Raw genomic sequence first — 26,513 nt, forward strand, 5'->3', positions numbered from 1 at the left:
CATCATCGACCATCTAATTTTCATGTCACTGAGTTGTGCATATTAATGTGAAAAAATAAGCGAAACTTGATAATGCCGTAACTTTTTTTTTTAATTTTACATCAGATTTTGATGAAATTTTCAGCGTTATGCTGGTAAGATATTTCTCTATTTATTCAAATCAACATCTTTCTGGGGGGTGGACTTGGCCTTTAAGGAATCACTTGACTTCCAATACTAAGCGCTTTTACCCCGGCTTAAGCGGAACTTGATAATGCCATAACTTTTTTTTTAAATTTTACATCAGATTTTGATGAAATTTTCAGCGTTATGCTGGTAAGATATTTCTCTATTTATTCAAATCAACATCTTTCTGGGGGGTGGACTTGGCCTTTAAGGAATCACTAGACTTCCAATACTAAGCGCTATTACCCCGGCTTTAGCACGGCTACCCTGATCGGGCACATCAAGCATTCAAGGAATTCCTTCCTACCGGGTACCCATTTACTACACCTGGGTCGAGAGTGGCAAATGTAGATAAACGCCTTGCGAAAGGAAAGGACGCTACTGCTGTGATGGGATTTGAACCCCGGACCTTCTGGTTCACAGTCCGGAGACTTATCCACTGAGCGACAGCACCTCTACAATAGTATGAAGCGCTTAGAAACATTTGTATTAAGCGCTATATAAAAAATTGCATATTATTATTATTATTATTAACACTATCCCCCGAAAGTTAATTATAGCCCATATTTCGGTATACTACATTTTCATTTGAAGTTCAACTTCAAGTTGTTTCCAATATTGGAGAATTCAAGTGATTACATGCAGATCAGAAAACTCAAAACAAACAATGTTTCTTAAATTTTTTAGCAAGTGCTATGCTAAAAAACGATTCCATGCAACCACTTATGTATTCCGCTATTTTAGTCGAGATCCCGTCAAAAATAAATCTTTAAACATAAAAGTAAAAAAAAAAATCACTACAACACACGTTAATTGTTCATTTTATCCACACAATCGACGTTTTAGCATGTACAAGCTACAAGCTAATACATTTTAGTAATGAACTAAAGTATTAATCAACACTTTTTTTTGGGGGGTAATAAAACTTAAGACAGCTTCAAAGTGATGGCAAAGTCTTACCTTCGGGCAGTAATCAGGTACGTCAAACCATCTCTTTGGATCATTAATCCCAATTTCGACATTGTAATACCCTCCACTTGATACTTGAGCATCTGAAAAATAGTAATTTTCAAATTGTCGTTAAGTCCTCTCTTATATATTTTTTTGTCAACGGGCCTTAGAATAGTATTATGAAGAATGGATTCGGTGCATAATGAGTAGTATCCAAGGGCGAAATGAGCCAAAAATTTGAAGGGGGCTCGATATGGCGTATCGCGTAAAATTAATATAAAGTTGCGAGCGAGTGAGGAAAAAATGGCATATTAATTACAAAGTTTGTGATAGATTTTGACAAAATATTCAGCAAATGATATCATATGTCACCCTTATCCCTTTCCTTTTATCTTATTTTTTGGTCGTGAAGACTTTTTTTTTTGGGGGGGTCCCCAAGTCCCCCATCTGTATGCCAATAGTAGTATCTTGAAATAACTTGTTCGATTCCAACGCGCTAAAAAATAATAAAATAATAACACTGTTTACCATATGAAATGTATACTTGTTTGGCACTGTAAAGGATTGTCGTGCTTAATTTGTTGAGGATTTAATATTAAAATGAATAAACTTTCTTGTTAGTTGAAAACTATATCCTGTATAGCTCATATAGATACCAGCACAGTGTTTCTACTGTTTGAAAAACAAACAAACAACAACAATAAAGCAACAGTAAAGATATTGAAGACATGTTGGACATAATCATGCCAAGAGTAGATTTCACACAAGAAATGACACGGAACATTATATAACGCAATATGAGAGTGCTTTGTCACACATGAACATCGTATTGGGAAAAGTGCAAACAGTCATAAATGTAAACATAAACACAAAACATATCATTAACCAACCTACACAGCAAAAACTGTGGTGTTACCCGTGTACATAGAGGACAACACCAGTTATTTTACACCGGTGTTAAATTGGTGGTGTTAGTTTTACACCTATAGGTGTTATTTCAACACCTATGGTTGTTACATTTACACTCTTTTGTGCTATGTTCAATCTCTAGGGTGTTATCTTAACACCTCAGGGTGTGGTCCTCTATTAACACCAATTGGTGTCAGTTTTAACACCACATTTTTTACAGTGTATGTCATGGTATGATTTGGATCTGGTGAAGTCTTTTGGGGATTTATATCAGGTTGCTTACACCCCCCCCCTTCCACCAATATAAACATGTGCAAAAAATCTAGCCCCCACCCTATGACCATACGTTTCAACAACTGGCTATATGAGATGTATGCACATGAATTCATTTTGATTGTATTTTATTAGCATGGTGGTTACATGGACTGAAAGGGATGGTCCAGGCTGGAGATATTTGTAAATCAATAAATAGTGTAAAATTCACAGAGCAAAATGCTGAAAATTTGATCAAAATCGGATAACAGATAACAAAGTTATTGAATTTTATAGATTTGCATTATTCCGGTGAAACAGTTCGAGGCATATCTTTATGAATATTCATTAGGTGGGCTGATGGTGTCATATCCCCACTTGTTCTTTTTTTTATTTTATGAAATTAGATTTATTCAAAAAAATTTCTACCAAGAACTAAATCAATTGGATTGACAACTGATTAAGTGCATTAGTTATGGAGACACCATTTCCACGATGTACGAACAATTGAAACATTAATGATTTCATGTAATAACATAAGAAAAGGGAAAGTGGGGATGTGATATCATCAGCCCACCTAATGAATATTCATGACGATGTCCATATAATGTATAACTGTTTTCACAAAATATTGCTTAACTTTCAAATTCAATAACTTCGCTAATTGTTCTCCGATTTTGATGAAATTTTCGGCATTTTGCTCTGTGAATTTTACTCTATTTATTTAGATATAAATATTTTCAGCCCGGACCAACCCATAAAAAAGGTCAATGCTTTTAACATTCCCTTGCAAGCCCCCCTCAAAAAAGAAAACAAACCAAAACAACAACAACAAACAAAAGCACAACACAAGGGACCGATGTCAGATTATGCACATAAAAAACTGTGGTGTTAACTGGTGTATATACAAGACCACACCAGTTATTTTACACCGGTGTTAAATTGACAGTGTTAGTTTAACACCTATAGGTGTTATTACAACACCTTTGGTTGTAACATTTACACTCTTTGGTGTCAATCTCTAGCGTGTAATTTCAACACCTCGGGATGTGGTCCCCTTTTAACTACCAGTTTTAACTCCACAGTTTTTACACAGTGTTGAGCTACTTACATGGGGTTTCACCGTCGAAGTAAGTCCCGATGAAGGTGTTTGAGAGAGGGATGTCGAATTCTTTTCCCCTTATGATACCGAAGGTGACGTCCCCCTCGAGATTACCCGTTTCCTCCTTGGTAAGCTTCATGGTATAGATATCGTAGTCGAGTCGGTCCTTTCCAGCGCCCAGGAACCCGCGAAATGATACACTGGTGTTGCCTGCCAAGTGGGGATAATGGAGAAAAGGACATATTTTATTTGTTATATATGAAAATGCAAATAGTTTGATTCGTTCTTATATTGAGGTTAAAGTGGCACATTCTGTACGAAAAACTACGATTCTAAAAAAAGAAAATTTTCTCTAACAAATTATAACTAATTCATTTGTAACGGTTGTACAAAACTACTGAATTCCTCAGAAAATCAACTTGTTCGAAAATCACTTCTTATTCATGTTATTTGAGAACGTAATTATGAATGGCACATTAATCTTATTAAAGTGATTGGTTAACATTGGTTTGACTTTTAAAAAATCTGAGCTAGAAGGTCACACTTGTCACCTGTGTATGTGATATGTTACAAAAATGAAGCCCAGAAAAAATTGCGTTCGAAAATAATTATTTAGTGCTTCAAAAATTGAAATATAAAGTGACCGGAAACACCATCTTAATTTCATCCCATACACTTATGTGTACTATTTAGGCGTCTATAAGACGCCTATTTACAAAATCGGGGTTTGCCTTGTAGTTTTAGCTTTTCATTCTCAATAATGGTTGTTTTCAGGGTTTATTAGTTCTAATACATGCACTTGTACACATGTTTCATCTTGGTTTGAGAATTTTTTAAATCTGCTGCTCACAAAATTAAACAATACCTTTAACAGTCGATCTAAAAGTAAACATATCGTGAACTCCAAAATGGTAGAAATCATCATCCTTTTACAATAGTAATGTTATTACCTGTAACTGTCCAATAGTAAAACGGGGGGGGGGAGATATAAAAATCGAGAAAGAAATCGGGTGATATTTACCTGGAATACAATTTTCGGGCTCGGTAGGTGGCTTCTGCTTGGCGCAGAATCGATATTGCTCAAAAATAGTAAACTGTGTTCCCTGTAGGCAGGTATATTTGAAAAGGAGATGTAGAGCAAAACATTGAGTGAGAGAGGGAGAGAGAGAGAGAGGGGAGCGGGAGAGGGGGAGAGAGACAGGAGGGATGGAAAACATGTTGAAAATAAGTAATAATAATAAAAATAATATAGGATTTTTACAGCACACGTATCCAACTTGCTATATATGTGCTCAAGGCGCTCCTATTACCACGGCCATGCCGGCTAAGCTAGTCTACCGATTCTCGTGCGCACAGATTTTTGAGGAATTACTTCCTGCGGGTTCCCATTTACCTCACCTGGGTCGAGTGCGGCAAAGAGAACAAACATACTTCACTCTAAAAACAGTGTACCTTATATTGAGAGAACAAGGAACATATATGATTGTTGGGCAAAATAAAACCAAACATTGTGTAAAATTTACCCAATGTTTTCTTAAAATTTACTCATAAAACATGTATGTTGTATAATATCGGGCGAAATATTACCCAACAAACATGCACGTTCGTTTTTTTACAAAACACTTGTTAATTCTTACTCAATCTCTATTAGAGAGTACAAATTATGCACTTTTCCCTTTTCTATAGGCTTTTGAGTCGTGCAGGAATTTAATGTCTCGGTTAGGCATTTCTTCTATTTTTATATTTAAAAACTTAATTGTTACACAATCAAAGTACATGTAAACTATTTGATTGATTCAATCAAGGTGCATCCTGTTTAACTAGCTGATAAGTTATGAAGAAACAGCTGTTTTGACAAAACTCTGACAACGTCACGGGGATGGGGTGGGGGCAAGGGGTTATACATAAACGCGCTTTAAAACATAGGTTCATTTTTTTTCTTTATTCGAATACGACTGCATTTTTTATCTTAATGCCCATGACACATCTTATTCGATCTGACATTCTCGTTACTATAGAAACAAATTGTGATAATAATATTCTGTTTTTATTCTAATGCAATAAAGATGATGTCATCATTTTCCTTCCCACAAAGTTCCTAATCACATCTGATACACCGCAATAACAAGACACGTTTAAACTACCGGTGTTACAAAGGACAATAAAAAAAACATTTTACACCGTTGTGTTAAATTTTATCAACACCATTGGTGTTTTAATAAGACACTGTGTATGAAGTGTCAATTGTTGTGATAAAAATCAGTGTTGTATTCTTAACACCTCGTGTTACTCTGAAATTATAACATAAACACCCCTTCTCTAATGGTGTCTACTGATGTCAAAACATACCGTGGTGTAGTCCTGGATTACACGGAAGTTGTAGGTAGTTCCATTGGGATAAAAGATATCCATATTGAGACCAAGTCTCCTTTGGGCAAAGTCCCAGGCACCGTACTCATTCAGTGTAAAACCCTCTGGTCTACCATCGGGACCAGTCTGGCCGATAGTGAATCCTTAAAATGACATTTAAGGTTAAAAAAAAGAACTCATAATCATTAATTAAACAAAATGTTATAGGCCTATTGCATTCAAAAAATTAATATTAAACCCAAATCCACTCACGTAAAAATTGACTAAGCTCATGTAATCAATAAACATAATAAATCCATGAAATATTATGATTCATCCAGTAAACTTGAAATATTAATCAATTATAAATCTTTTCCTGGCATTTTGTGAAAATTTTAAAGTTGAAACTCACAATTCTCTGTGGTCGCGATGTTCCACCAAGTACCACTAAGGGCTTCCTCAGGCGAATAAAACACCAGTGATGAAACCATCAGTGGTGGGTAAATCGTCGCGACTCGTACAGAGAATTGTGAATTTCAGCTTTATAATTCAAAGTTTCCAGTAAAATATTTATAATTGATTAATATTATAAACATTATAAAGAGAAAGGGAGTAGACTTAGGATAACATTGTTAATTTGAGGGCATAATTGAAAAAAAAAAACATTAGAATTAACAGTTTAGAACTTTACTTCTAAGGTACTTCACTGCGCTCATTTACAGTGCCCCCGAAGATATACAGTGCAAAAAGGATCGAAATAAATGAGATGAGTAAGCTATATCTTACCTAGCCCACCCATAAACTGAGAAGGAGAACAGATCGGTTTCTGAGCGCTGACCGCTGCGACTACGGCGAGGACGACGAGTACCACCGACTTGACCATGATGACGAAATCGACCTGAATAGAATGAATAGCAGGCGTTTCATAATACATGTACTAGTATTTACCAGAGCTCAAGAGCATACCGAATAACTTAAATTGGTGATAGCAATAAATGAATAGAGAAACAAAGGAATGAATGAATAAAAAACAAATGAATGAATAAACCCTTGAATAAATAAGTAAATAGATATTGAATGAATAAACTGATTAATTAATAGAAGATTTGAGGGTGCTTCAGAACGAGTTGACGGTGACCTAACGTCGCATTTACCTAGACTCCTAATTGAGTATGGTATTATAATCGCCGCTTTATTCTAATGTAACTAATGGTCAAATACATCACGTGCATGTTGATCAAAATACTCATAACTGTCCGAGGGTAAACATTATAAAAATAATGTGTCAAGGTTGAAAAAAATGATTAGAATTTCTTTGGACTGAAAGATTTAAATAAAAATACAGAAAAGTATATAATGATCTTGAACATGAAGTTCGAATACCCGAGGAATGGAACGAGAAAACAAAAGACGTGTAACTAAATTATGTGGAGGTAAAACAAACCGCCAAATCCCGGAAATTTTTATAGTTCTGCACAGTGGCGTACCGTGGGTCACGGCAGGGGGGCACCATTAAAAAAAATTGAGTCACCTAGTGAGCGCACGAAGCGCGCTCAGTTGCCAGGTATACTGACCTAAAGAGAAATTTTAAGGACAGTGCCATTAAACGGATCATGTGTCTCACTGATCAAATAATGCGAGCGCGAAGCGCGAGCTGAAAATTGTTGACATTCCGACCTAGATAGGGACATTATAAGCAAATTTATGTTATCGTATTACATACCTGTCTCGCTAAACAAACAATACGAGCGCGAAGAACAAGCTGAAATTTGTGTATATATTGACCCCCAAACAGGGACATGTTAAGGACTTAATTTTAGGAATCAATTAAGAGTATACATGTCTCACCATATTCATCTAATGCGAGTGCCAAGCGCTTGCTGATTTTGTTAGAATTATATCTAAACACAGGAAGCACTTGTAGTCGTTGTAATCATGATTAACTTACGCATTTCATTGATAAAATACTGCGAGCGCGAAACGCGAGCTGGAATCTAAGGAAATTCTGACCTGAAGATGGGCATTCTAAGGCTTGTTTGTAGGAATTCACTAAGACCATACGTATTTCAGTTACCAAATGATGCGAGCTCGAAGCGCGAGGTGAAAATTTTTGATATTCAGATAAGAAAAAGGGATATTATGAGGACTATTTTCAGTTTTAAGTAATCCATTAAGAGTATACATATCTCACCATAAGCATCTAATGCGAGTGCCAAGCGCTTGCTGATTTGGTTTGAATGACATCTAATCACATGAACCACTTTTTGTAGTCATTGTAATCATGATTATCACACGCATCTCACTAATGAAATATTGCGAGCGCGAAGCGCGAGATGGGAAATTCAGACCTGAAGAGGGGTATTCTAAGGCTTGGTTGTAGGAATTCACTAAGACCATACATATTTCACGAACTAAATGATGCGAGTGCGAAGCGCGAGCTGAAAATTGTTGATATTCAGATCATAAAAAGGGACAATTAAGGACTGATTTTAGGAATTCATGAAGAGCAGACATATCTCACCAATTCTATTGTGCGAACGTAAGCACTGACAGGAAATGTTTTATATTAAGACCTTAAAATGGGGCGATCACTTTAAGTACTCATGAAAAGGAAGCATATGTCACTACATATAACAATAATAGCTCAAAGTGCGAGGAAACATATTTGGCGCATATTGAACAGACAATGCGAACAACAAGAACAATGAAGAAATAGGCCCTGAGCAAATTATGTTTCATAAAGTTATGAAAAAAATGTTAATTAATGTAATAAACAGTAATATAACATAATTATAATATAATATAATATGAAATCAATAATTTCTTCTTTCCCACTCCGTTTTTCCTTCTATCTCCCTCTTTTTCTCCGTTTCCCCGTTTTTTGCCAGCCGATGGGGGGGGGGGGGGAACACGTGCCCCCCCCCCAATGTCCCCCGTAGTCACGCCACTAGTTCTGCATAGTCATCGTAGGATATGCATTGAAAATTTCGATACTGAATTTCTACAATTTTTGTTATTGCGATACAATAAGCTTCAAATTCAAAGGAAATACTACCTCCTGTCTAAGTTTTATTTAAAGAGAAATAAATTTGTTTCGGAAGAATTAATAAGTTTCGAGAGGCAGCGTAGCTCAGTCGGTTAGAGCGTATGTTTCGTAGATCTCAACGTGAGGGGTTCGAGCCCGGGGGGGGGGCACACTGACGAGTGGATACCAAGCACGACCAAAAAAAAAACACGTAAAAGAGAATGTCTGTTTTCAAGATAGGGCATGTTACGTACGTAACGTAATAAGGGTGTCAAAACCACCAAAATAATGAAAAAAGGGGTATCTAATTTCGCTAGGAAAGCGACGTGTCATTAGGGTCGGATTTGCGAGGGTATGAAAAATTAAGACTAAAATGTTTTATGAAGGGTGTACTTTTTGCCCCAAGAGTCAACATTACTGTTTAGAGTACGATTTGCGAGGTAAAACCGATGACCGACGTCCGTGACATAACAATTGAAATATTGCTGTACTTGTTTAGGGGTGCAATTCAGGGAATACTTGCCAATAGTATCGTTTTGTTTCATACTTGCAAGGGTTGGGTTTCACACGCCAATACTTGTTAAGAGGTGCATTTTCAAAAGATGGAAAATACGTGTAAAGGGTTCTTTTCGAGACCACTTGGTCGTGTATGGTATCCACTCGTCAATGGGGTTCGAGTCCCGCTCATGCCGAAACGCGTCTAACAACAAATCTGATGCTATAGCGTTGTGTGTTAACGTGCCTCACCAATGTCGGAAAGGACGCAAATGGGAAATGCTGGTCCCGTGTAGAGAGTCTCGGGTATAGAGTAACAACCTATGCACGTTAAAACCAATACACTATTTGTCAAAGAGTAGGGTGTTCACCCGGTGTATTGCACCTCCTGGTCCCGGCAAAATTCAGGTCAAGTCAATCTTTTAATATGCCATAATCATCAATGATTGTGGGTAACGGAAAGACAAAATCTAACTTACCTTTCCAGGTGTTGAAAGATCCGAATGTTTTCCAGAATATACTCTGATCAACCGATGCGATACACTCTGTTTTAATAATACCACACGATCAGATAATTATGTTTGTAAAATGCTCCTCCCTTCATAAACTCGAATAAGCTAATTTTAGTTATGATGAAAACGGCCAAATGGTGACGACATAATGTAAATGATAAAAGGAGCACGTGAGTGTAAATATTGACAAGACGTATTACGTAACCAATCTGTTGACTACGTCTGAAGCAGAGAACATCTATTCATAAAATTGTGTACTTAAGTCATTCTGGTTCTAAAAATCAATTCCCAACTTTATAAAGGTCGAGTGAACCTCTCTCATTGACCCTATATTACAGATTAAACCATAAGACTGAAAAACATTATTTTTTAGATATTACAAAGAATGAGTTTGCCTATGATTTTGTTCTTACACAGAAATCAAAATGTTCTTGAGAGGAAAGTACTTGTTTTGCTACTTGGTAATATAATTAGCGTGGTATGAATGTATTGAGTAAAGAATTGGTGTGTTATCATTCAAATATGCCTATATTTCAAGACCACAAAGCTCATATTGCTCCCGGGGGCCACTTACATTGACGAGTGGATACCATGCGCGACCAAAAAACACGTAAAAGGGTGTCTTTTTCACGATAGGGCACGTTAAGTACGTAACGTGATAAGGGTGTCAAAAACACAAAAATTATGAAAAAAGGGTATCTATTTCGCGAGGAAAATTACGTGTTTAGGATCGAATTTGTGGGGATGATAAAACAAAATTAAAACGTTTTATAAAGGATATCCTTTTTGCCCCAACACTTCGTGTTTAGAGTCCGATTTGCGCGAGGTGTAGAAGGAGGGGTCGTACTAAACCAAATAAGGTAAAGCCGACGACCGAAGGACCCGTAACAATAAACATTCCTCTACTTGTTTATGGGTTTATTTCAGGGATTATTTTCCAAGAGTATCGTTTTGTGTCCAATACATGTTAAGGGCAGAGTTTCACACGCCAATACTTGTTAAAGCCTGTGTATAGCTTTGGTAAAGGGTCAATAATGTGATTGATAATCGAATATCATCTAATCTGACAGTCATACTGAAGCGTAGAGACCGTTAGATCTTTTTCCAACTGCACTTCTCTGAGAAAATTTCAAATATTAAAATCTTGGATATATAGCGCCCTCTCTCGGCGATGCTTGTTTTAAATTAAAAAAATGGGCATTCAAGCACTTATCTTATAAATTTAGTGATTAGATATCCAAAAGTTACAGACAAAGAACATATCTTGAAAGTTTCAGCCCATTCCATGATTTGGAATAGGATTTAATTAAAAGACAAAAACACACAGATATTTTAATTTGATCGGGTGACCCGATCAAGTTAAATTTCCATGTAAAATCGCAAAATTTATCCTGTAAAACACATTTTCATTTCATATCCTCCACATCATAACTGTTATAGGGCATATCCATTCATATCAGCTAGCGATGAATTGGAATAGTGATAGGTGCATTTTGGTGGATTTACCAAAACTATACACAAGCTTTAAGGGGTGCATTTTGAGAATATGGAAATTACGTGTTTAGGGTGCTTTTCGAGACCCCATTGGTCGCGCATGATATCCACTCGTGAATGGAAGTGCCCCCCCCCCCGGGATAATGCTGCATTGCACTGCTGGTTCGTCGTTTCTGCATTTATTTTACCCTGGCTATTTTAAAATTGCATAGGCCTGGGGGGTTGTGTTTACCCCCCCCCCCCCAGATCTCGGTCATTGATTGCGCGCTCGCGATAAAAATTGGCATGCACCTCAACCACGACGCAATCTCTACAATTCGATTGCCCGTTTTACCAAAATTATTCAAAATTTATTTTCAATGTATTATCTATGCTAATTAATGCATACAATTATGATTTGGCTGTAAATCTTTAAACATAGCCCTGAAACTGCTAAATGTTGACCTGGACACTCTTCTTAAGATTAGATATTAAATAAATGCAATATCATTTGTTTTCTTATGTATTTTCTTGTTTTTATTTTCTTATGCATTTTTTGCTTTTTTGTTTTCATATTTTTTATTGTTTTTTTTTCTATGGAAGCTGTCAGAAGCACTATTTCAGATGATATGAAATATATTGTTTTATAAGTTTAAAGTGAAAATGTAAGCATGATAAGTAATGATACTTATGAATTTTGGCTACAAACAGAATTTGCATTGGACTTGTGCATGAAATAACGTTTTTGAGCAATTTTACACATACACTGACAAATTGTTACGTATAACTTTGGAAACCGATCTAAAAAGTTGTGCAAGACTTGAAAGAAAAAAAGTCATGAAATATCGGGAAGCGATTTTTTTTTCGCGTTAAAGATTTGTCTTGAAAAAATGTCGAGGGGGTAAGGGGTTGGGCAAAAACAACCCCACGAAAGAAAACTTTAAACTATTTGTGTATATCATTGTTTACCAGATAATACACGTATTTCTGATTAATAATCTAAACAAAAACGAACTCAGATTAGATTTGAATTCATCATGACTATACTTCAGCCACTTCTCGATATAAAAAGGTAACATTCTTTGCTTTAGATTTAACCATTGAAGTTTTGAACTATTAGCAAAAATAATGAATATAATTCGCATATCGTAAAACATGTAAAATGGATAATGTGAGTGCGAATCCAACCCAGAGCATGTCTCTAAACCAATTAGTGAGCTGGACTTTGAGATATATAGACCCGAACATGCATGACTCATTAAATAAGCTGACCAAACCTCCCCTCTGATCATGCTGATATAAAATCCAGTTCAACTCTTTCTTGGTTCAAGAGACTTATCAGAAAATTATTAACCTGCGTTTAAAAAAGCCTTCAGTCAATTATTTGTTTTTATCTCATTGAAATTAAAGTCCCCCCTCCCCCTTTTTTCCGGCAGTTGCATCGGTGTACTTTGTGTAATTATCTTTAATTTATTGTACATTTTCAGTGTACATTTGATCTCGGTGGCCCCTTTTTATAAGCCCTGCTATCGCCAGGGTCACCAAACCATCATTCTATTGTTATATTTAGTATTTGTATAATTATCTATAGTGGTATGTATTTATGTAATTATTTGTACCTGATGATGGTTGAATAAATAAATTGTATTAAAAAAAAATTGCAGGAAATATACCCCCAAAACCAGAATGACCATTCTTGAAATAATGGGATGAAAACAAAATTCGGAATAGGAACTGATCGGTATTATTCTAATTTTAAAGGTTAACTCCACCACAGGAAAATGTTGATTTAAATCAGTAGAGAAAAAACAAACTAGAATAACGCTGAAAATTTCATCGAAATCGGATGTAAAATAAGAAAGTTATGACACTTCAAAGTTTCGCTTATTTTTTTTTAAATAGTGATATGCACAACTCAGTGACATGCACATGAGACAGTCAAGGTTGTCCCTCACTCACTATTTCTTTTGTTTTTTGTTTGAATTATATATTATTTCATTTTTTTTTCAAATTTGACAATATGGACCAACTTGACTGAACCAAATAGTATTAAACAATGCTATAATCCCATGTGTTCAGGGAGGAATTATTGTTGTTTCACTTGACAATGAGGAGAACATTTGAATATTTCATAATACAATACAAATAAAATAGTGAGTGGATGATGTCTTCGGTCTCCTGATTTGCATACCGACCAGGATATGCATAAAACTGTTTTGTGAAATTAAGCGAAACTTTAAAATGTCATAACTTTCTTATTTGAACATCCGATTTTGATGAAGTTCTCAGTATTATGTTTGTTGGATTTTTCTCTTTTTATTCAAATAAACTTTTTGTTGGGATGGACTTGTCCTTAGCAACGTTCAATATGTTTTGTTGTAAGTAAAATATTGACGTTCATGTTCGTACACAATTTTTTTTTTTGGGGGGGGGCAGAGCGAGTAAACTTTTTCGAAAAAATCTCGAAAGTGAGAGCGCGAAGCGAACAAGTTTGTCATGGGGAGGCTCTTATTTTTTAAAAAGTGAAAGTTAAGGATTTCGTGCACACTTTTGATGGATTTTATGAAAATTTTCACTATTTTTTTTTAATATTTTGTGGGGGAGGGGGGACGGGCGGGCAACTGCCCTCTGCCGCTATGCGTACGACCATGTTTCTGTTTGGATTTTTGATACATATTTTAAGCTATTCTGAATGATTAGAGTAAAATTCATGGAGCATCATGCTGAAAATTTCATCGAAATCAGATAATAAATAACATTATTGATTATTTTTTTCAATATTTTGTAAAACCAGTTATGCACGCCATCATGCATATGAAAAAGGTGGGGTGAAGACGTCATATCATCACTTTCCTTTTTCTTATGTCATTACCTGAAATCATAATTATTTCATAATACGTGTGTGTAAGATTATTGGAATAAGAATAATATTCCGAATTGCATATCTATGCATTGTTTAAGCAGTTGTCTCATTCTTAATGGGAGGATGAAATGCAATATAATAACAATATTGGGGGATATATGACATTATCAGTTTGCCTATTGCCATGGGCGGAAATCCCATGGGGGACAGGGGGACGTGTCCCCGTACTCAAAATTGCAGGGGGATGCAATATCAAATGCCCCCCTACTATTGGTGATATTTTATGATGGTAAGAAATACAACATTCAAAATCGAAATAAAACATGTATTTTAGGACGAGATGACCTTACTTTTGGGGTGATACCCCCTTTCCTTTTTTTTTTGCTTGTCAAATTTTCCAGCCCCTTGTCCCCCTACCTTTTGGTAGAGATTTCCGCCCCTGCCTATAGCATTTACATGAAGACGTGCATAGAACATGCAGAACTGTTCCATCGAGATAGAAGAAAAATATCATAACTTTGTTCTTACTTGTCTGATTTTGACGAAATTTTCAGAACTAAGTTTGTTTGTTTTAACTTTACAATGTTTGAATACATTATTTTTATTGTGGAGCACAATTTTATCATGACACCGGGAAAAACAGGGTCCTGGGAACGATTTTTGTGAGTGGGGGTGCTGATGTAAATTTGAAACGCAAAAAAAAAAAAAACAAAGGGGAATCGCTACAATATTGGAAGTCACATTGGTTCGAAGAGATTTGAAAAAAATAAGTTTTCACTCTAAAACGGAGGTCATTTGGATTATCAAATATTTCAAACCTTCCAGAATTCCAGGGGCGCTTCCTAAGGAAAATATTGGAAAATATTACACACAGCACCCCCACTTCCCAGGGCCATGAAGTTTGATGTTATGTTCCCCCCCAAAAAAAATGAAATCGCCCCTCTGCCTACCAACATACATGTAGTCTCAAACAAATAATTGATAACACGATGTTCAATGTCTCGTTGAAAAAATTACAAATAATCGTTTAATCAAGATCGAGAATCAATATGTATTCACAGATACAACTGAATCATATCAAACACATAATAATAAAGTTGCGAAGATTATTTGATTAAAAAATAAAATATAATATAAATCATTATCAAAATCACACGAAGAAATAAATAATATCAGGCTAATTCATTCACATAATAGATGATAACAACTGAAAATATGTTACTGGGATTATGTTAAAACCCTTTCACCCGTAATAGGATTGACACAGGTAAGTAAAGTAATTTCGGCTGCAGATTAATGGAAATTTAAAAGAGGCGTGGTGCAGGAAGACGAATCCAAGTCCATTTGGGAATGTGTTTTGGAATCATTGTCAGGTCGGTCAGTTCCTATAAACGAGAAAAATATAAAAGATGATATAATTAGTATGAATACAGTACGTATCAAAAAAAAGTTTATACTTTGAAAAAGCCCTGGGAATTAAAAAATAAACAATATATGGGTAATTTTTTTCACATATATTCTTCAGTTTAAGTCTCATCTTTCCAATGAAAGTAAAAGTTTTGACAGAATGTTACGCTTGGGTGAGCACTGTCCATTTTTTAAGTTCGCAGAAATCTTTTTACGCAGCAGTGCTCGTTTTCACGCTGTGTAAAGGGGAAAGGTCGAAATCAAACTTACCCTGCGAAACATTTCTCATATACATTTCCATGGCACTTTTAGTAAATTGAAATAAAACAGATACATTCAAGCATTTCGTAACAATTTTGCCACCCATATTGAAATTGAAATTTCAACACTTAGTAAGCACATCCTTTACCCTTTTGTCATGTTTGTGCCAGCTGGATCTAAGGACATAACTGAATCTGAACACAAGTTTATATCAGACATCTCCAGCATTTTTTCACTAAGATTTTATCATATAAAATGGGTTAACATTTCATTTTTCACTTAACACTTGTTTCTCCACACTTTTTCCCAGCTTGAAAATGATTATCAAAATGAAAATCAAACCTAAGCCATTTCATGTAAATCACAGCTTAGTGTAAAGCAAATATCGTCACGATGGCCTCGGTGTGTGGGGGGAGTGGGATAGGGCGCAATTCACTCTTCGAAGTGTTTTTGCGAATAAAACAAGTTAAAAGTGAAAAAAAATCTTCAAATCAATTTTATTATAGCTTAATTCCACATTTTTTTCATGATTAAGGTCTAATTTTATTCGCATAACTATTTCAAAGCTCTGCGCAAATAATTTTTCACTAACTTTTCAAAAGTAAGTGGTGCTCACTCAAGCGAAAATGTTTTTCGACAGTTATATCGTCCTTTGCTTAAATGGATCTGTACCAATATTAAAATGTGGAAAAACCTTCAGGATATTACTAATGTATAATTTAATTTACAAGATTTTTTATAAGTGTAAACTTTGTATTGATACGCACTGTTGAAACAAATGTTGCCCAGGGCTATCCTCCCTTTAGTTTCGAAAACTTAGTGGGCCTAAACTCTGTCGGAAATCGAAACCGGTGGGTCTTTCATAAACATGTTTGTAAGTTAAGAGCGACTTTAACGACGACTGGTGATCCTTTCTTATACGCGCTAAGCCATCGCAAATGAATATGCCATTTACAACAAGACGGGATCACCAGTAGTTCTTAAAGTCGCTCTTAACTTTCGAACAGCTTTATGAAACACCCGCCTAGTCCGCAGATTAGAACGTATAGGTGCATAACCAAGTTTTCGAAAAGGGTGGAATAGCTTTGTGGAACCTTAAATTAATGCCATGTATCAATACTTTAGATTGCTTTTATGAATTTATTCTTCGAACTTATTTGTTATAGACCAAAAAGTAGTTAATCATTGAGACATTAAATCTTTTAGACTAATACAGCAAATGGACAAACAAGCAAACATAATTATCCGATTATTTGTTGCATCGCGTATTCACAAGTTCACAATAAAAACATGTCAAACGATTCGATGCATTGGTTTCAAACAGCATTAAATTTACAAACTTAGTCTAGTGTTAAACATTAATAATTTAGCGCAGTGAGTACGTGTTATCCGAACACAATAACAATCCCCGCTCTGTTAGTCAAGATAAAAAATAAAGACAAAAAGTGTACTCAGATATTCCAGAGGAGGATTCACTGTAAATTTACTTTTATATATCTCCCTCTCTCTGCTTCTCCTTCTCCCTCTCTTTCGGGGGAAGGGGTATCAAAACTTTAAAGAAACTGATAATTAAAGCCTACCTTAGGGCAGTAATCAGGTACGTCGAACCATCTCTTTGGGTCATCAATCCCAATTTCGATATTGTAATACCCTCCATTTGACACTTGAGCATCTGTTTAAGAAAATGGTAGAATAAACCTAAACATTGCCAACATAATGATTATTTATTGTATCGGGTAGTCCCGAGAAGGACTGTTGGGTAACCTTTTTTTTAAGAAGTGTTGATCTCGAGCACAAGGACCACACCCTGAGGTGTTAAAATTACACCCTAGAGATTAAACATAACACCAAAGAGTGTAAATGGAACAACAAAAGGTGTTGTAATAACACCTATAGGTGTAAAACTAACACCAAATTTAACACCGGTGTAAAATAACTGGTGTGATCCTCTCTGTAGACCGGTTAACACCACAGTTTTTGCTGTGTTATAATGACTTAATCATTAAGTCTTCTGAATATTGCAGTATAAAATACTTAACGCATTAGAAAATAATCCGCCCCCTTACACGATAAACGTGTTAATTTAAGGCCTGGTCCCTCTCACTGACGGACACAAAACGTATTCCTAACGGATACAGTAGACAGTCAAGCAAAATTTCGGGATGGCTCCATCTTTTTTCGCTCCAGGCCATGAATAAAATGGGCGAACAGTGAAATCACAGTGGACGGATGCTCGATGGATATAGCGCGTATGATACACGTATATGCAAAGAGTACACTACGGATACATAACGTTTTCCAAAGGATGGCAAGATTCTTATCCGTTTTGCATCCTCTCTGCATCCGTAAATGCAGTGGGACCAAGCCTTTATATTTGCATGATAGATTTGGTGTATGATATCATCCTCTTCCCTCCGACAAGTCGGAGTAAAATAATAATTGCCAGGTCAAGATTGGACATTGGTACATGTAGGTCCATGCTTGGACGAATGATTCCCAACTACGGTCTACTTTGTTATTAACAAACCCTCCTATCATTTTGTATACCTTCATGATTATTCGTAAACTTGACTCTGATTGGCTGTTTAGAATAGTAACCATGGTTACCATCGGAATGTAAAGCTGGTGTAATAGCTTTTGTGTATCGGAGACCAGGTCATGAGTTAAGAGTTACATAATTTTATTTTGTTCGCAAATAGGCCCCTGCAATTAATTATTCACTTGATAGGGGTCAGTAGAACTATGCCCCCTCCCTTCAAATCAAAATGCCCGGTTTTCGACTTAATTATTACGATACTTACATGGGGTTTCACCATCGAAGTAAGTCCCGATGAAACTGTTTGAGAGAGGGATGTCGTATTCGGTTCCCCTCACGACGCTGAAGGTGCCTTCTCCTTCCAGATTACCCGTTTCCTCCTTGGTTAGCTTCATGGTATAGAGATCGTAGTCGAGTCGGTCCTTTCCAGCGCCAAGGAACCCGCGGAAAGCTACGCTGGTGTTGCCTGTCAAAATTTGTAATGATAATACAAATAATACATCTGGTTTGATTTGCAGTAAAAATGAGGTTGATGTGATTAAACGCAATCTTATAAAAACAAAATGCAAAGGAGGGGGGGGGGCAAATGATGAAATTAAGCCATTTCTTTCCTCAGTCGAACGTGATACTTTAAAGTTTAATGCAAGATCCAGATCTCTGTTGGTTATAATGTCATTTCCTATTACTTGAGTTATCATCCCCCCCCCCCTTCTACTTCATTTTGTTTCTTTCCGATTTTTACTACTTAAAAAAATGGGAGAGGGAATTCTAAACCACTTCATATATGATTCAAAAAGTTTCAACCAAAATAAAAAACGAAAGAAAAGATCCGAGTAAATATCTAAAGTTTCACTTTAAATAAATTAATTTGTAAATCGATCTTTTCCTAAAAGTACATCCAAAACAAAAATGATTCGATAATATTTGAGAGTGTTATTTGAATGACATAACTAAAACTTTAAAAGCATTTGTAAAGAAAAGCGATCTGATCGAGAAAATGGTGCACAAAAACAGAAGTCAAAATCATAAAACGCTCCGATATCTTGATGATATGCATATACACTAATAAAAAAATCAAGAACAATTTAAAGGAATCTGAGTATATTTACCTGGGATACAATTTTCTGGCTCAGGCATAGGTGCTTTCTGCTTGGCACAGAACCTGTAACGCTCAAAAATAGTAAACTGTGTTCCCTGTAGGTTGAAAAAGAGACAAAGAAAGTGGGTCAAGGATGAGAGAGAAAAAGAAGTTATTAATATGCAAATGAATCCTCACAGTGGCGTACAGATGGGGGGGGGGATGAAGGGCGCTTGCCCCCTTAAAAAATCACGACCGAGATATAAAGAGAAAAAGGACGACAAGGTAGGAGAGAAGGGTGAAAAGGGCCGATGATATCATTTCTTAAACATTACCTCAAAATTTATCACAATATATGATTTTTATAATTTTATTTATTATTTTCCATTCTCATTTACTACAAAGGTAACACAGCTGACTCGAATGGTTTTCATATCCAAGATATTCCATTAAATGTTCTCATTATTCATGTTAGTGTTCTCCCAATGCAATCGGAAACAGCTTTTTTATAGTCTTGTTTTGGGGGTATTCCGTGTTTATGTTTGTATCCCTTTCTCCCATGTCTACCGCTAATATTCTTTATGCGTAGTGCAAAAACATTTGCGTTTTGACTGCATCACCCATGCATTTGCATATAGCACTACAGTAAAAATTTCACACCAACAACGTGAAATTTTATGATATTTTTTAAACATCCATTGGAGTTTAACACCCTTTCTGTTATGTGTAGTCTGTTATTTGGTGTTATGTTCAATTCTAAGTGTACTCTAAACACTCGAGTGTAAGGTCTCTCACAGGGGCCGCGGAACGGTTTTCAAAGGGGGGGGGGGGGGTTACCATGCAAAAAATCACAATCCTATCGTCATTTTTACGTTTTGTACAAGGTTTTGGAAAAAAAGTGGGGTTTGATGCCCCCGCTTCCGCGGCCCCTGTCTCAGAACAACGACGACGTGGGCTTTTTTTTTGTATCCGAACATGAAGAGCCCCTCCCTTACCAATGTCTACTGGTGTCAAAACCATCGATTTAAGCGAAATTGGATAGAGCTCGTTGTATGCTGCCGCACACACAATCTTGAAGCTACAGGGAAAGTATTCCATGACACAATTAATAGTACATTGGACCATACCAAAGGTTTACTTTCATTTGGTCCAATGCTAATTCGTCCAGTTGCCAACTCGTCTACCATCAGTTGGTCCAATATCCATATGGTCTAATTGCCATTTCGTCAACGCACCATTTCGTCTAACAACCAGTTGGTCCAATACCATTTGATCTAATTATACCAAGTGTTCATTGGACATAATAAAAAAGCGGATTGAATATTATACCACCTGCTTATGTGACGAAATGGTCATAGACCAACTGATGATTACACGAAGTGATAATTGGACCAAATGGTTATTTGACCAAATGGCTGTTAGACGAAATGTTGATGGACGGAATGGCATTAGACTAAATGAAGCTAGACCGCGTAGTGAGTGGACGAGTTGGCAGTGGACGAATTAGCAATTTACCATAATACCAAAGTGTAAAGAAAATGGTACGCACACGTACACGTAAGAGGGGGAGGGAGAAAAGGTGTGAAACTTTGTGCGCGCTTGCCCTTTCGGAGTACTTCAAGTATTTTCGGTGGAAAAGAGCGCGAGGTTGGCTGGTCTATCTATTTTTTTTAGATCGATGGTCACAACATACCGTGGTGTAGTCCTGGATAATACGAAAGTTGTAGGCAGTTCCATTTGGGTAAAGGATATCGAGGTTAAGACCAAGTCTTCTCTCAGCAAAGTCCCAAGCACCGTACTCATTCAGTGTAAAACCATCTGGTCTGCCGTCGGGACCAGTCTGGCCGATCGTGAATCCTAAGAAAAAAGAAAAAAGTGAAATTTTAATAATTAAAAAAAAAGAATAAAGAGTAAAAGACGGCCCTTCTAAATATCAAATATCGAATTACGTTCATGAATAAAACATATACCAATAAAAAACTTATCCCAATCAATTATCATTATTATAGTATAATTATACTGACAGATAAAGAGCAGAATATAAAGGAACTATATCATAACCATTTTCGTTATGAACGGAATTCTTCCGAGTGCTAGCTTCTAGCTACAATTAACCCATTGACTGCTGACTTATGTGATATAACAAAGTTAATTTAGATTATTATTGACGAACTGTGTCCTAATTATATTATGATCGGTTGTGAATAAGCACATGACTGGCATGGGCGGATCAATGATTTATCGAAAAAGGGGGCACATTTTCCCAAGGAAAACATTGACAAGCAAAAAAAAAGGTTTCAACCAAAAATTAAGGGAAACTTTGACAAGCAAAGAAAAAAAGCCCTTCACTTTCGAAGGGGGGGGGGCACACTTCCTTTCTAACGGCATTTCGACATTACAAATTTTGATTGTGCCTCTCAAAGGGGAAGGGGAACAGGCCGGTTGTGCCCCCCCCCCCCCTGGATCCGCCATTGATGACTGGTCATCGTTTCAGATGAGAACGGTTTATCGCACAATACGGATCGACATGAATCTAGTAAATTTCGCTCGGAGGTGAGAATTTGCGAAACACTTAAAGTGGTGCTTTGGGTGAAAATGATAATATCTAAACAGATAAAGAAAAATCAGACAAAGAAAAAACACTGAAAATTGGATCAAATCGAAAAAGGAATAACAACGCTGAGGCATTCTAAAGATTTGCATTATTCCGGTAAAACAGTTCTAGGCATGCATGTTTTCGTAAACATTCAATAAGCATATTGAGGATGTAATGTCCCCACTTGCTCTTCTGCATTTTATCATATGAAATAAGGTTTATTCAAATTACAACAAGAACTTTAAAAATGGATTGACAACCTATATATCATTGCTTCAACTTATTTCATTATAAAGGAGAAGCACTATTCACACATGTATGAACAAATTAAACAATTATGATTTCATGTGATAACATAAGGGGAAAATGGGGATTTGACATCATCAGCTCTTTGAATAAATATCAATGATCACATGCACACAACTATTTTCACAAAAAAAAACTGAAAATTCAATAACTTTGTTATTTGTTATCCGATGTTGATGAAATTTTCAGAATTTCGCTCTGTAAACTTTACTATTATCTATGTAGATATATTTCCAACCCTGAGCATCCCTTTAAGAACTGTTTCTCGTGCGAGTAATCCTTACTAGTGCTCTTGACGTTGGGAATTAATCAGTGGAGTACCTAGAATTTTCCAAGGAGGGGGCCGAAAAATTTGACGAGCAAAAAAATGGGTTGTGAATAGTCAGAGTGGCAGACTGCCCCCTGCCCCCTCCCCCCCCCGACGGTACGCTAGTGGAATTAATCCATGTTTAGGATGGAGATGGGGGCAAAAGTATTTTAAAGAGGTCACAAGTATTTTAGCGTTTGGTCCACCCATAAAATATACAGTGCAGAATTTTACAAAGCTTGCCAAAAAAAATACAATTGTGCATTTGGTAGTTATGGTATGCGCCCAGTTAAATGTTTTTATAGTGTTTTGCATATTTGCATTACATATACATATTTTTTTTAAGTTGTCAATATCATGGGGATCAATGGGTAAACCGGTATCTTACCTAGCCCACCCATATACTGAGGAGGAGAACAGATCGGTTTCTGTGCGTTGACCGCTGCGACTACGGCGAGGACGACGAGTACCACCGACTTCATCATGATGACGTGTTCGATCTGAAAATGAATTATATTTAAAGATACTTTTGAGAAGTGTGAAAAAGGTACACGCTGTTCCAAAATTATACAACGTTGCTTATTATTCATGCACTTTACAGTAGTTGCTTACACTGTTTGAACCAGTGTTTAAAATAACAAAGTTTAATTTTTAATATTTCAATTCTCAACAAATTACACAAGGTTGTTTAAGCTTTTAAACATCTACTGTAAGTTTCATAATACAGCGTTGCATAAGATTTTTTAACAGCCTCTTTACTGTGCATATCCGACCAGAAACATGTAATTCTTAACACCAAGATATGATAGAGAAATAATGTAGAAAATTGTATGTCCATTATGCAGATTAAACAAAAAAGATGATAGATATAATGTTGGAAAGTAAAAGTGATTTACACAGCAAAAACTGTGGTGATAACAGGTGTACATAGTGGACCACACTAGATATTTTACACCGATGTTAAATTGGTGGTGTTAGTTTTAGACCTATAGGTGTTATTACAACAACTTTGGTTGTTACATTTACACTCTTTGGTGTTAGGTTCAATATTTAGGTGACACCTCAGGGTGTGGTCCTCTATTAACACCAATTGGTGTCAGTTTTAACACCACAGTTTTTACAGTGTACCAGCAACACGGGTTAGTTTCAACAAAATTTGAATATAACTTAAATAAAAATGATAATAATACACTGTTAGAAAATTTATGCTTAAAATAAAAGAAGTTCCTGCAGCAGAGTCTCGAGAACACCTGTAATCTTAACAGATTGCGTAATCTTACAGGAAATTGGTATTTGGTGTATGGCATCTTACAAATTTCCTTGAATAAAACAGTCTTTTCACTTTTTTAAACAGACCTGTTCTGTTAAATTGCAGGAAAAAATCATGTTTTATGAATTTACAGAATGATTCTGTAATTGCTTTCTGCAAAATCTTCTTTTATTTCTCTGTAAAATCACGGGTTTTTTAACAGTGTAATAGCATTAATAATAATAATAATAGTAGTAGTAATGATAATAATAATAATGATGATGATAATAATGATAATAATAATGTGTCTTATAAAGCGCCAAATCCACTCTGTAGAGTGCTCAAGGCGCATAAAGAGCTAAATAAAAAAAAGTTTTTAGAAGATTGTTGAAAGTTTCGACAGAGGTACATATTTTTATGTCTTCAGGAAGGCTATATATTCCACAAAATGGGGCATGCAAAAACAAATGACCCCCCCCCCCTGTTTTCCATACGTTAGGAATAACAAGGAAGCCAGATGTGGATGAGCACAAAGACCTGCTTGGTCTGTAATAATTGATAAATGAAAGACTGTATTTTGGTGCTGATCCAAGAATACTATGAAAAGTTACTATCGCAATAAAATTCTTAATTGAGTATGATATCAAAAGTGCATCGATGGTCAAAGAATTAAGCGACACATTTGGTCCTCCGACAATTGCTTTGAACTTTCAGTTTGCTTGAAACGAGCGGTAACTTTGTTTTGGAAAGAAAGAATGAATTCAACTAAATTCAATTATTTGTATTGTCATGTTTGATTAAAAAGCACAAAATTGTCATCAGACATCTTAATAACAAAAAGTGCATATAAAGGAACAAAGAATAATCAATCTCAAAATATAAATACATCAAAACAATACAAAAATGTAAACAGAAATATATTGATAAATAAATGGACATAAACCCTGTTTGCATGCTAGAGTACCCACAAAATAGATCAAACTTACCTTTCCAAGTGTAGAGATGTCCTGATGGTGTCCAGAATAAAATCTGATCAAACCAAGCGAACCACACACTTATAAACCACCTGTGATCGAGTGGGGTAGCCCTATACTTGGAACAAGCCCCTCCCTCCCATAAACTTTGATAAGTTAATTTATCACTAATGAAACAACCTAATAATGACAAAAACGTACAAAATGAAACGATACGCAGTAGATTATGTTAATATTGACAAGACGTCTTACACAATCAAACTGTTGAAAAACAGACAACATCTTTTTATCAAATTGTGTTGAGTCATGCTGATGGAAAAATATTTCCTACCTCTAATATGTTTACCACTGTTTAACGTTCCTTAGCCAAGTCATCTAATCCAAGAGTCATATTTGAATTGGAAGGATATTTCTAACATGTCTAAGATTATGGCAATTCGCCCTTCACCAAACATCTCGATTGATATTACGTAATGACCGTGTTGAAGATTTTATACCAGGGTAGATGCACAATGATTGAGACAACGGATCATGTCTTTTTCATGCCTAATTCCAACAATACTGCGTTTTTCATTCTCTTTTTAGTTAATAAGCTACCGAGGTCAAGTAATTCAATGAAACTTTGAAAAAAGAAAAAAAAGTCATTTTTTCTATGATGAAGTTCTTCTTCGCAAAGGGTGATTATCGTGTGGATTCCTCTTTATTTTTCAACTTATTTTACTCATTTACACGTTTTCAAGTTGGTGCACCGATTCCCCTTATCAATCATAAAAAAACATATATTTTATGTTTCTTGTCTTTATGAACATGCCCAAGTTCATGATTTGATGAGCCTGGATATGATCATTAGGAAAATGTCCCTGCTCGGATCCTGGATGTAAAAATGAGGGTTAACATACCACAGACAATGCAGAAATGCATCCATGCTGCAAACTTGGAATGGGCTAAAATACACCACGTTTACGTAACAGAGTGTGTATTCGAAACAGTTGAAGCGCGACCGATGAAATTTTCAAAGAAGTTAGATCATGAAATGAGCATTTATTTGAGATTGCTACCACATTTTAGAATTATTTCAGCCCTATGTCAGAAGGACATTTCTTTTGGGACGCGCTGTATATTTTTGATCAGAAATAGTATTGCTTCTCTTCAACATTTACCATCATTATTGTTTGAAAGTTGGTTCGAAACTATATACATGATCTATGTACAGATTAAACGTTATACATGTACTTCCAGAGTGCTGATATGAAGTTTCTCTATCTGTATCACGCAATGGTGTTACGAAAATAATTTTTAATGAAATAACTAATATCCGTGGACACATTCGCAGTTATTGGGTTCATGATTGACGTGTCAATCTAAGAAGATTTGTATTTATCAGAGTGAAACCGCATACAATAGATATGTTTTATGATATAGATATAGACTTGCCATGTAGGTTTACACAGCAAAAATTGTGGTGTTAACTGGTGTACATAGAGGACCACACCAGTTATTTTACACCGGTGTTAAATTGGTGGTGTTAGTTTTACACCTATAGGTGTTATTACAACACCTATGGTTGTTACATTTAAACTCTTTGGTGTTATGTTCAATCTCTAGGGTTTTATTTTAACACCTCAGGGTGTGGTCCTCTATTAACACCATTTGGTGTCAGTTTTAACACCACAGTATTTACAGTGTAAGTATGAAATTAAATT

The 26,513-nt window shown here is 35.8% G+C and overlaps 2 protein-coding genes across 2 annotated transcripts in view; both read right to left on the reverse strand.

Annotated features, from left to right (window-relative positions):
* Positions 1–9,844, reverse strand: part of LOC121427624 (development-specific protein LVN1.2-like) — a 10,972-nt gene extending 1,128 nt beyond the window's left edge. Inside the window, exons 1-6 of the mRNA XM_041624122.1 lie at positions 9,728–9,844; positions 6,515–6,626; positions 5,729–5,892; positions 4,401–4,482; positions 3,389–3,589; positions 1,126–1,217 (exon numbers count right to left, since the gene is read on the reverse strand). Coding sequence (XP_041480056.1) covers positions 1,126–1,217; positions 3,389–3,589; positions 4,401–4,482; positions 5,729–5,892; positions 6,515–6,611 — 636 coding nt within the window. The 5' untranslated portion in view covers positions 6,612–6,626; positions 9,728–9,844. The remainder of the gene's footprint in view (positions 1–1,125; positions 1,218–3,388; positions 3,590–4,400; positions 4,483–5,728; positions 5,893–6,514; positions 6,627–9,727) is intronic.
* Positions 9,845–15,097: 5,253 nt separating this feature from the next.
* On the reverse strand, positions 15,098–24,933 carry LOC446186 (N1.2 protein). The gene is made up of 7 exons (XM_041624121.1): positions 24,823–24,933; positions 22,976–23,087; positions 21,072–21,235; positions 19,410–19,494; positions 18,566–18,766; positions 17,345–17,436; positions 15,098–15,481 (listed from the first exon to the last, which is right to left on the reverse strand). The coding sequence occupies exons 2-7, from the start codon at positions 23,070–23,072 to the stop codon at positions 15,401–15,403; spliced, it is 720 nt and encodes a 239-aa protein (XP_041480055.1). The 5' UTR covers positions 23,073–23,087; positions 24,823–24,933; the 3' UTR covers positions 15,098–15,400.
* Positions 24,934–26,513: the final 1,580 nt, after the last annotated feature.

Source organism: Lytechinus variegatus, chromosome 14 (genome assembly GCF_018143015.1).
Source record: "Lytechinus variegatus isolate NC3 chromosome 14, Lvar_3.0, whole genome shotgun sequence".
Lineage (NCBI taxonomy): Eukaryota > Metazoa > Echinodermata > Echinoidea > Temnopleuroida > Toxopneustidae > Lytechinus > Lytechinus variegatus.

What these genes read in the sequence shown, in the direction of transcription:
- LOC446186 (XM_041624121.1), bottom strand. Translation starts at nt 23,072, where the DNA reads ATGATGAAGTCGGTGGTACTCGTCGTCCTCGCCGTAGTCGCAGCGGTC. An exon ending in GCCAGAAAATTGTATCCCAG is followed by an intron (nt 18,767 to 19,409) that starts GTAAATATACTC and finishes AAATTTTGACAG; the next exon opens with GCAACACCAGCGTAGCTTTC. An exon ending in CTTCGATGGTGAAACCCCAT is followed by an intron (nt 17,437 to 18,565) that starts GTAAGTATCGTA and finishes TTTCTTAAACAG; the next exon opens with ATGCTCAAGTGTCAAATGGA.